The sequence below is a fragment of the Mya arenaria genome, chromosome 15 (assembly GCF_026914265.1).
Source record: "Mya arenaria isolate MELC-2E11 chromosome 15, ASM2691426v1".
NCBI lineage: Eukaryota > Metazoa > Mollusca > Bivalvia > Myida > Myidae > Mya > Mya arenaria.
Genome location: NC_069136.1, coordinates 35,449,233 through 35,461,735, shown reverse-complemented (window position 1 = coordinate 35,461,735; position 12,503 = coordinate 35,449,233). Strand labels below are relative to the sequence as shown.

Genomic DNA, 12,503 nt, shown 5'->3' with positions numbered 1-12,503 from the left:
TTGAATAGCTCCACCTAATGGTTATGATTTAAAATTTGTTGAATTTTAATGCATCTTGATGAATTTTAATATAATTTGTTATTAATGTAATTTGTTATTGATGTTACAAATTTATTGATGTAATTTGTTGATGTAATTTGTCGATGTAATTTGTTGTATTTTAAACCTTATATCGGAGTTCATAATTATTCTTAAAGAAAATATAAAGGTATATATATATATTTGCATGAAAAACATATCTCATTAATTATGCTCAAAATATTTATAAAAAAAATTATGATATATTTAGCTGCTCGTAATAGCTTTAAACTGTCAGCAAGAATTATGATTAATATGATTTAAATTTTTGTCATTTGTTTCATGCACGAATATCATAAATGTATTTTTCGTTCATATCTCTGCATGTTACAAAATCTGTCGGAGTGAGTTAAGTAAATAGTAAGCTATATTAAGCTGTTCCCATCTTGTTTTAATTAATTAGTAGTTCCTTTAAATCAAGCTAAGTCCCCTGACTTTTAAACGCAAGCACGTGAAGATATAGAGCATTTTGTAAGCGCGTACTTTGTTCGCAGCAGAATTGTCACGCAATAAAGTGACAGCAAGTTTATTAAGCTTTCTTCACAATCCATGTAAAATAAAATAAAGTTTAAAGTAAAAAAAACTAACATTGGGGGATTTGCTGCACCACTTTTTCCTATTTCCATGAAGTTGTCATCACCACAGCTTACAAATCTTGACAAATTGTCAGACTCGTTCAACAGCAAGGTAGCTGCCGAAGCTTGTTTTTTTCCCAGCCCTCACGTTCAAGATTAATTTGTGATGTCTTTTGAAGCTCATAATGATAATAATGGTGATAACATTAACTTAAAGATAGTTATCGTCTCCGCCTTTGATATCAAGCAGATAAAATTATTGGGGGCCCTTTCAATAAAGATCTTAGTCGGTTTTTTTATCCTGAATTGAAATAATCTTATTTGCATAGTTTCCTTTGAATCATTTTGTTACAAATTTGTGTGAATTGAACCTTTCCCAACATTAAATATTTTAAGCACACGGTTGAGAAAGTAAAAATAATTGATGCATTACTGTTTGTGATGTTTATGCAGATTTAAGATAATTGAAGTAACGACTAAAATCCCTTTTGAAATGGCCCCCTGGGGTCTTATTCAATAAGTAAAAACTAGGTGTTTTGATTGGCCTGTATATTTAGCTGACCAATAGGCTGAATGCAATCACTGAGGTATATCTAAGGATAAGAATAAGATTAATATTGAATACTGGCCCTGGTTTCATTAAGTTTTCACCAATGTAAAAATGTATTTTTCATTCTGCAGCAGACTTTCATGCAGGCTCTTCTTTTCCTACTTTTCCCTACTTTTTTGTTTTTAGGCTCCTACTTTTTTCCCTACTTTTTATTGAAAAATCCCTGCTATCCCTATTTTTTTGTAAAATTGGTTCGAGAAATAATAGAAAAGTTTTGACTAAATGCATTGATTGAAATAATCTTAATATTGATTTTAATAAGAAGCCATTTCTAGTATTTTTGTAGGATTAGTTTGATGCAGTATGTCTCCAGTGCTGCAAGAGAGGTTCCATCAAATGAGTGGTGCATGTTGGCAAGTCAGAGACACCCATTTTAGTTCATCTCCTCATCCTGTGGCTGAAACCCTCTTGGAGCACTTAATTCTAAGCAAAGATATAACTACATGTACATCACTATTTATGTCCCTACTTTTTCTTTATTGGTCACTTGAAAGCCTGATTCCATTATTTGCTATGAAAATCCATGCAACGTTTACAAGGCTCTTTTTAATGGCGAGATGTTTATCATCCCAGTTAATTTCCCTGCAGAAGTGACATAGAGGAGACAAGTTTACGATGAAGCTACATAAGAGGCCATTACAAGCAGTGAAAACATTTAAGACATTTTCGTAATAAGCAAGGTCTTTGTGTTCGAAAGGTTTTTTCCCTGTTCCTTTTGAGCACAAGGCAGTAAGTGGTTTTGACATTTGCGGTTTGTTAGCATCTGAAAACACGCGAAACACAAATGCTTGATGGAGGGTTTTTTGCTTGATTGACAACGAGGAAGAAAGGATTTTTATTGGGTCTCCAGGTCACTGGGCCAATGTCAAGAATTCTGCCTTCCTATGATTCATAATAAATCTAGGCTTAAAGGGGCCTATTAGACACCAGAAAAAAAGAGAAGTGTCAAAAACTAAAATAACTTCATTTGACATCATTGTGCACAAAGCATTGAATTTGTAACTTACTGATGTATCACATCGATTACGACATGTATCTTTTGCAGTTTTTGCTTATTTTTGCAAAACGGAAATTTACTGGGGTTGACTTACCATCGATGTATTATCAGCCTCCTACTAGCTGCATTGACAATTCTAGGCTTATGCTGAGGAAATACTGTATTGGCCAATTTTTGGACCATCTGGTTTCTTAAAGCTCCTTTATATTTCAAAAGTAAAAAAAGTGAAAATGTCATCGCTGAAGGAAATCATTTTGTGGTGGGAATCTTTTCAGTATCCAGCATCATCTGCTGTAATTTGGCCGGTCCCTGGGATATCAAGCTATTGCAGGTTTCGACTGTACAAAATATGGATGGATTTACTTGTCATGTGATGTTACCATAGAGAAACACTTAATGCACAGGGACTTTTTCGATGTAATCTTTCATTGAACAAAGAAAAGTAATTATTGGGGCGGTTGTATAATCCAAGCATTACAATGTCCAAGAAGTAGTGCCTTACATATTATGTAGATTAATGCATTTGTTATTGATAAAGTCATGGGGTAATTTACCCAGAAAAAAATAAATTGTGAAAGGTGGGTGGGGGGCTTGTCAGTTAGTGTGAAGTTTTTTTCTCTCCCCAGATGAAAACTGACATGAAAGAATTGACAGTTTTTAATTGCATTTGGTACAGTCACATGTTCAAACCTCGTTACAAACGTTAATTTTTTTAAAGGATTTATGAAACTCTTTCACCTTAAAATTTGACAAAAATACTGTTTTCAAACTGTAAGTCATGAAAGTGTTTTCAAATTGTAAAAATATTTAGTACACATATTTAACACCATAAAATACCTGACCTCAAATTTGAAATTGGTTACAAAACAAAACACCAATTTGTAATGGAGTTATTTACAACTTGTCTGGCCGGGTGATGATTTAAATAATGACGGGTACAATGGATTTAAAAAACATTAGTTAAAAAGACTGTAAAATACCGGTCAAATTTGACTCGCATTTATTAAAATCCAAGTCAGAATGAAAACTTATATTTATTAAGGCATTAAAATTGTTGATGTGATAATTTTCATTATGGGAATAGTTTAATTACCATTATTATTGTGCATCCAGTCAGCAAGTGGAGAAATTCATCACTTATGCGACATATCAAATGGCTTTCCTCTGAATTGTTTTTTCACTGTTTGGCAATGACATTGTGTTTTCTGCAGGCTTCAGCAACAGTTTTGGAGAAATGTTTAATTACCTTGGACTATGATTTTTTGTTAGTTATATGTCATGATAAGAAAGTATTTCGCTTCTCTCCTTGGACATAAGGTGTCATAAAGAATTGTATGTTATATTAATAATTTGAAAAAAAGTTAATGTATAACTGTTGTCATTGTTGATTTTAAATAGAGTGTTTTCACCAAAATTATATTGCAGTTTTATAATTATGAGATGTTTATAATTAAGAGAACATATTAAAATTAATAAACATTTGACAGTATGTATTTGTTAAATGACATGAAAGTACAATAAATAAATTCTGCTTGTTTGTTTTATGAAAAGAGAAAGTTGAGGAAATGGTTAAATGATGCATTTATATGATCAACTATTGCCCCTGGGGTAATTTTGTAAATATACCAATGGAAGGCAAAATGGCCCCGAAATATCTTTTGTATGCATATATTAATAATTGGCAATGAAAAATAAAATAAAATAAAAAGCTGATAATTTAGTTTGTGTTGGAAAAATTCAAAATTGTATTGACAATGTGTAAGTCACAGGTCCTTGTTCATTGCACTCCACACTTAAAGTGAACAATCATCGGGTCCTGCATATATGCTTGCGGTGTATGTTAGCTTTCCTGAATGTGGAATATTATTCCGTTGATCAGCCTGGCAGGTCAGGGGCATTTATCATTAATTAATACAGTGACAGCTCTCAGGTTCAGTTCTTTTTCTCTGATTTGACGCCAAGATTTTTTGTTTACTTGAGCTTTACTGTATAATTTGTCACCTTGGTGCAATAACTCAATAACTGCATATAGAAATAATAAGCAGATAATGAGTTCTTGCACTTATATGATGGTATATAACAAAGAACATGAAATTCTTCCTGTCCTGCAAACGTGAGCTGTCACTGTGAATGGCACGTTATTATAATGCGACCTCTACAAAAAAAAGTTGCCTGCCATGGTTTCCTGCAGTGAGAAAATGATGATAAAATTGCTGCATTCAATTTATGAGCAGGGCAAATATTCTCATGATAAAGCATTTCTGTGTTACAATGTTATACGTATCAGGGATGTATATTCCTTAATTATGTAATAAAACACACTGGCTCATACATCATTGGTATAACCTTAACGTCAACACAGCTTCATAAAAGATTATAAAATTAAATGTACAAAAAAGACCCAGAAAGATTCATTTTAAAGCTGCACTCTCATAGATGAATGTTATTGACTTTGTTTAAAAAAAAAAATGTTTGGTAAGTGTAACATTCTTTTCAAAAACAGTTAGGATAGGTACGCTTTTTTTTAGGCATTAAATAATAGAAGATCGTAATTGTCATCTTTTAAGAATGGTGTTAAAGTAATTTTTCTGTATAAAGCTTTAAAGGTTTTGAACTACATATAAAAACACAGACTTAAAAAAAAAAATATTTTTTTTTTACCAAGTGACTTTAGAAATGGTAGGGTCGGCACCAGTATTTTGTAGGTAGAGACGGGTAACCTGAACCAAATGTATATTTCTTTAAGACCTTAGAATCGTCTGATTCTGGCACCAATGCCTTCAATCAGTCATATAAAATTAGGTTTCAATAGAACATGTCTCAAATGTTTGGAAAACTGCCAGAAATTTTATTTTACTTAAAGGTTATAAGTAAATTAAAGCTTTCATCCATAAAACATTCATGTCAGACATAAATATGAAAACAGGGAACGCAGCTCTTTTGTCAGCAGTTTAATATCACTGGTTTCCAGACATTTGATATGCAGAAATTGCCTCATTCCAAGACAAGTTGTCAAAATATTCAATCTGTGAGAGTGCAACTTAAGTAGCTAAATATCAAAACTTCAAATGGGCGGACGGTATTGTCAGTGTTTCAAAATATGTGTTCTAAAGTCATGAATGACATTACGTTTTTGATTTTGAGGTCAGAGAACCATTAACATATGCATTGTGTCGAAAGGCAGTCGAGTTAAAGTATAAAGGTTTAAATTATAATAACATAACAAATTATTTCCTATCTATTAGATTTCCCTCTAAAATGTTTGCACTGAATTGAAACCATGGACAGTGGAGTGTATTATTGAACAGAAATTCTGTATAATTAACACACTTGTGTTTTCTGATTCCCTAGCAGGCTGTAGTCTAGTTTGTATATGATGCGCAAATCTACTTCGGTAATAATTTAATTCAACATAAAAGTCTGTTTGTCGACCAAATTAAATGCCTTTTTCAAAGAAAACTATTTGATTCAGACAGTTCTTTATCTACATAGGTATAAATTGAAATAAATTCTTCACCAGTCAGTTAATCTGTTGACTAGCTGTGTGACACTTTCTGTTGCTTGAGTAAAGACACATCAAACTCTTTTGGTTGTCCAGTTAGCGCAGTGAATAGCGTTACTCACTTCTCACCAAGGCGACTCGGGTTCAATTCCCGGCCTGGGCGCATGAGTTATATTTTGGTTCCCAGTTTCCACTACAACACAAGACCACTATCTCGCACAAAATCGTGTCAACGAGAGTCACTTAGTATAGGTTTTCATAACTTTCTTCACAATCGTTTTAGATATAAAATGTTACCAAACTTAGCTCATGGTCTAGTGTGCTGGGGTCAGTTTGAAAATGGACTTGTTTTTTATCATGTAAACAATCCAAAGTCAGATACAATACTACCAGATTAACAAAGTTTATAAATAATATTGCCTTTTTGTCTCACATGATTGATCTTGTCTTAAAGGCAGTTAATCTCATCCAAAAAAGTATCAAAATTTAGATACTTATGTGCCAGAAAATGTATGATGTATCATAATTTTTTTTAGTAAAAATAAGAAAATAATCTCAAAAATAAAATTTGCCAAATTCTACCCAAAACTGCAATGTAAGGACTTTTCTGTCTAAAGAAAAATAATCTATTTTTATATATAATTGGTATATAGTGCATGCAGTAAAATGTAGCATTTCCAGTCTAAAAGTAGAACTTGGTGTTCTGTAAAAGACCTGAACAGGTAGAAATTTCGGAACTGGGCACCCGGTCACCAACTATCTGTACACATGTATATGTACAGTTCATGCCATGTTAGATTTTGCATATTTTAAAGTGCTTCGAATTTACAATGTCATCTGAAACAAAAACAAGTACAGTTTGGAAGTTTTTCTCATCATTTATCATAATTGAAATGATTAAATGCTGTCTGTGTGAGCTCAGTTGCAAAATATGGAGAACGTCATCTATGACAAAGCATAGTATCGAGTAGAAAAACACACCATACATTCACTTCAACTAGTAACAGGCTGATGTAAAAACACATGAAAAGCCCTAATCATATTAAGATGCCATTGCTGTATTGGTCAGGTACCTTGGGTTCTGAAAATGAACCCAGGTATGCAGCAAATCGTGCTCGACCCTCAGAACGATCAACTCATCCATCATTCTTATTCAGTAATTTGTTTTATTTTTGTTGAGGTTATAATTTGCAATGTTCTTAAAATTTAAGCATTTTCACATAACGTAATGTTTAATACAATAAATGAATCACTAGTTTGTGTTTTAATTAATAGGCTTATTGATGTGTTTGAACTTAATTGAGTGCCTTTGAAGGTGGCAAAATATGACGGCTTTTTTTAAAAAGCCATGCTGTCCTAACTCTGGTTTGACAGTAATTTGTTATTATTTGGATAGATATATTAAATGCTTTTTCCTGTACATGTTAACTAACAATTATGGTTATATTTTGTGCAATGAACTATAATTGTATGTTTCCAGGAACTGACCACAGAGTACAACGACCGGAAGCAGGCATATGATACGGCAGCAGCTGGCCTCGAGTCCAATATGGCTAAACTGGAGGCAGAGGTAAACAAAAATGTGCTAACTAATGACTGCTTGTATCAGAGATTGTCTAGTTTTGCATCAATGTATAGAGTATAAGACAATATAATTATTACTTTGGACTAAATTAGTCATTCAATCCTAAGAAATAGTGTGATTGTTTTTAATCTCCAAACCGATTAAGTCTGTAGGCCTGGTGCAGTCCGGTCCTTTACAAGATAAAATAAAAATGCTTAAATTTTAGTGTTTAGTTCGAATTGCCTATCCAATTCCTCTATACTACTCAAAGGTTTCCCATGCGCACGCTTCTGAATAACTCACTAAAGTTAATAAAACTTATGATATAATGATTAAATGGGAAGTTGGTGGTTGTCTTCTGCTTAATTTATGGACTTTTACCTCACAAAGCTTTTCTAAATGATGAAGGCATGAGACTAATACTTCACAGAAAAAATGTTAATTTAACCTTAACTATTATTACAACAATTGTGAAACAAGTTATTGGCAACTAATATCAATCACGCTCGATGGCACGATGTTGCGGGAAAGTGTGGTCTTGTGTTGAGTGGAAAACCGGAGTACCTGGAGTCAAAACCCACTTTGCCGGCTTGGTGAACACAGTGACCGAACAACAGAAAAAAATATGCAAAGAATATTGAGGCACAGAAAATACTTGACGTAGTCCTTTAAAACAAGTGACAATTATTGGTACATAATATATTATAGACAGATTTATCATTATTAATCCTTTACCTTTGCCCGTGTCGCCGTAATTTATCACATAATATTGATGCATGGTGTCAAAAAAGCAGTAATATTTTTGACTGTTTTATGGGCCTCTCTTTATGTTACAAGATATCTTATAGTTTCTTGATGATTTGTACAATGGTTTAATTGTTTTTTTACCGCATTGACAATAATTTATACACTTTATTAAACTGGATGCGAAAAGGTGGTGTGGAATTAGTCAGGTGTTGGCTGAATTATAGTGAATATAGAGAACATTTTTCAAATAAAACAATAAATTAAATCAATATTGTACACATTAATTATCTATAATGGAAAGGAACATGTCACCATGAAATTAATTCAGTTTTGCCATACAAACAAATCATGATAATATGAATTAGAATAACTTAAGGTTCACATTTATTTTTGATGAAGTAATAACATTAGCCAAGCACAACCCTGGGCCCAAAATTACAATAAGCCAAGCACATACCTGTGCCATGTATGAACATAAGCCAAACTAAGCCCTAGGCCCAGTTTTAACACTACACAAGCCCAACCCAGGACCAAGTACATGGTGAAGCTTAGCCCTCAGGTCCAAGTATTAGCATTAGCCAAGCTCAGCCTTTGGCCCACTATTAACCAAGCACATCCAACTGGCCAAAGTGATTAACATTAGCCAAGCTCAGCCCTGGGCCCAGTATTATCATTAGCCAAGCACAGGCCTAGGCCCAGTATTAACATTAGCCAAGCACAGCCCAAGGCCCAGTATTAACATAAGCCAAGCACAGCCCTAGGCCCAGTATTAGCATTAGCCAAGCTCAGTCCTGGTCCCAGTGTTGACTGAAGCTAAGCTCAGCCCTGGGCTCTGCTGATATGTATTAATCTTCACCAAGCTCAGCTCTGGGCCCAGTATTGACCTAAGCTAAGCTCAGCCCTGGGCTCTGCTGATATGTATTAACATTCACCAAGCTCAGCTCTGGGCCCAGTATTAGCATGGCCATAAACAGCCCTGGGTCAAGTATTAGCATTGCCCAACACATCCCTAGGCAGAGTATTGGCATTAGCCAATCTCAGTCCTTGGCCCACCAGTATAAGCATTGGCCAAGCACAGCCAAGAGCCCAGTATTAGCATGGGCCAAGCTCAATTCTTGGCCCACCAGTATTAGCATTGGCCTACCACAGCCAAAGACCCAGTATTAGCATTGGCCAAGCACAGCCAAAGGCCCAGTATTAGCATTGGCTAAGCACAGCCAAGTGCCCAGTATTAGCATTGGCCAAGCACAGCCAAGGGCCCAGTATTAGCATTGGCCAAGATCAGTCCTTGGCCCAGTATTAGCATTGGCCAAGCACAGCCAAGGACCCAGTATTAGCATTGGCCAAGCTCAGTCCTTGGCCCATCAGTATAAGCAGTGGCCAAGCACATCCAAGGGCCCAGTATTAGCATTGGCCAAGCTCAGTCCTTGGCCCAGTATTAGCATTGGCCAAGCTCAGTCCTTGGCCCATCAGTATAAGCAGTGGCCAAGCACAGCCAAGGGCCCAGTATTAGCATTGGCCAAGCTCAGTCCTTGGCTGATCAGTATAAGCAGTGGCCAAGCACAGCCAAGGGCCCAGTATTAGCATTGGCCAAGCACAGCCAAGGGCCCAGTATTAGCACTGACCAAACTCAGTCCTTGGCCCACCAGTATTAGCATTGGCCAAGCACAGCAAAAGGCCCAGTATTTGCATTGGCCAAGCACAGCAAAAGGCCCAGTATTAGCATTGGCCAAGCTCAATCCTTGTGTATTACTTTCTTTGTCAGTTGTGAGGTCTATATGAGGAGTGCACGCTTTACCACTACCTCAATAATGCAATATTTGTGCTTTTATGAGAGAACTGGGTTGCCCTTTCCTGACCAAACTTGTGTTCAAACATGTGTGTATTACTTTCTGTGACTGGTGCGAGGTCTACATGGGGAGTGCTTGCAGGAGGAGTCACGTTACCACTACCTCAATAATACAATATTTGTGCTAATATGAGAGAACTGGGTTGCCCTTTCCAGTCCCTATTTGTGTTCAAACGCCTGTGTCTTACTGTCTTTGTCAGGTCTGAGGTCTACATGACGAGTGCACGCAGGAGGAGTCACATTGCCACTACCTCAATAATGCAAAATTTGTGCTAATATGAGAGCATGTAACCTTTTCCAGTCCTCATTTGTGTTCAAATGTATGTGTCTTACTTTCTTTGTCAGGTGCGAGGTCTACATGAGGAGTGCACGCAGGAAGAATCTCGTTACCACTACCTCAATTGCATGATGGGATTGCTTCAGCAGCAGGAGAAACGTGTGCATGAGGAGATGAAGTCTTACACCTCACAGGATATGACAGCTCGAAGGAAAAACTTCAGGTAAGGGCCTACTTCTTAACAGTGTTAACTATGATCTCAAATTTACTTTACACATAGTCCCTGTGATGTATAAATCCCTCCCATTTTATGTGGATTTTGACCGTTATTTGTAATGGTGTCTTTTGAACTTTTTCTGGGGCCTAACAAGAAAATATACTTGTGGTTTTGGTTACCCATATTTCAGTAACCTACAAAACAAGTGCTGACCCTACCAATTTATTGTCCGTTGCTTAAAATTATGTGTTTTATTATTTAGTTTAAAAAGCTTTATACTGAAGATAAATTTTACACATTTTTTGCCATTGATGTTAACAACATTTAAACACAAAGCATTAAAAAAAAAAAAAAATATTTCCAACCCTACCGGTACCTATTCATGGAAAAGACCTAAACCTAACCACACAATTTTTATTTTTTGGCTTGGCTAAAAAGGCTTATAAATGACCTTGTGATGCATTAAATCACTCGATGGGGGGAAATTGTCAAGAACGTTCACTGTTTAACAAGTTATTGGCTTGACTTCCTAGCTTGGTTTTTGCCTTTTAACAAAGTATTTAGGGGTAATTTGGCTTTTTTTTCTACTACAACTAGTATGTAATGACTTTGTGTTTGACAATTATTTCAGATTTGCTAAGATTTTTTGTGCATGTAAACCATGATTAATCTGTTGAACTGAAGGCATGCTATTTCATTGGCCTCATAACAGTTCACCATGAAAACATTGACATTCCAAACAAAGTGGTTATGAAACTGTTGAGTTTAGTTTTAACTTAAATAATTTACAATAATTGTGATACAAGTTTTTTCAACCAGGCGCTTAGCTGCCTATACGTGAGTGCACGGCTGAATCAAAAAGATTCTGACAAAAAAAAAAATCACCCAAAGTTGCAGTATGCATTTTCCAGTACTAAATAAAGCACCTCAGAAAGCCCAGAATGCACCAGATTGCACTATGGTTTTCAAAGTTTTGCGAGGGGGCATGCCCCAAACCCCCGTAGAACAATTATCATTCCACATGAATAGAAGGCTAGCAACACCCCAACAACATTGTATGAATCACTCTTGTTGGTACAATTTTATGCGAGGGGGTGTTCTTGTGTTGTGGGGGAAACCAGAGTACCTGTAGAAATCCTACTTTTCTGGCTTGGTGGCCACGAACAAAACTCAAATGTGCCCAGGCAGGGAATGGAACCCAGATCGCGGAGGTGAGAAGCAAGTGCGCTCACAGCACAACCCTTCAACAGTTGAGTTTAAATAGAAAATTTAATCGCTGTTCGGGTTGCACACAGTTTGCCCGAAAAATCCTTTCCATACTTTGCTTCATGTTTTCACGGATGAGCTTTCAATTTCAGACTTATGTACAGTAACTTTTGTTAAGATGGGGTCTTTTTTTGCTGGCCATTTGCATTAAAAATAGTAAGAAGTACCTTGAAATGACTATAAATTCAGGTACCGGTATCGGTATCTCAGGTTAACTTTGTCAAAGGATTAGGCTAATGATTTTCATTTAAATTGGGACTAAGAGCGTTTATTTTCGGACTATTGTACAGTTGCAAAGTGTTTTTCTTGCTGGACATTAAAGTCACTGATGTCTGTTATCAAAACCTTTACCTTGGCCATATCTACAAAAAGTTCAAAATATTAAAATAGAACTTGGTACTTATGTTGCAAGAGACAATATGCACATGCTTAATGGTGGAACTCTGAACCATTTTTGACTGAAAAAACAACAGCTGATGAGCTTTGGCATTTGCTTGACATTCCCCCAGGGAGCAGACTCATCTCTAAATGTTACTGTCTCTATCCCCCAGGGAGCAGACTCATCTCTAAATGTTACTGTCTCTATCCCCCAGGGAGCAGACTCATCTCTAAATGTTACTGTCTCTATCCCCCAGGGAGCAGACTCATCTCTAATTGTTACTGTCTCTATCCCCCAGGGAGCAGACTCATCTCTAAATGTTACTGTCTCTATCCCCCAGGGAGCAGACTCATCTCTAAATGTTACTGTCTCTATCCCCCAGGGAGCAGACTCATCTCTAAATGTTACTGTCTCTATCCCCCAGGGAGAAGACTCATCTCTA

The 12,503-nt window shown here is 36.0% G+C and overlaps 1 protein-coding gene across 1 annotated transcript in view; it reads left to right on the top strand.

Annotated features, from left to right (window-relative positions):
• LOC128220498 (intraflagellar transport protein 81 homolog) overlaps positions 1 to 12,503 on the top strand; it is a 35,752-nt gene that overhangs the window by 19,938 nt on the left and 3,311 nt on the right. The window contains exons 14-15 of the mRNA XM_052928921.1: positions 7,243 to 7,332; positions 10,268 to 10,422. Of these exons, the coding sequence (XP_052784881.1) occupies positions 7,243 to 7,332; positions 10,268 to 10,422 (245 nt within the window). The remainder of the gene's footprint in view (positions 1 to 7,242; positions 7,333 to 10,267; positions 10,423 to 12,503) is intronic.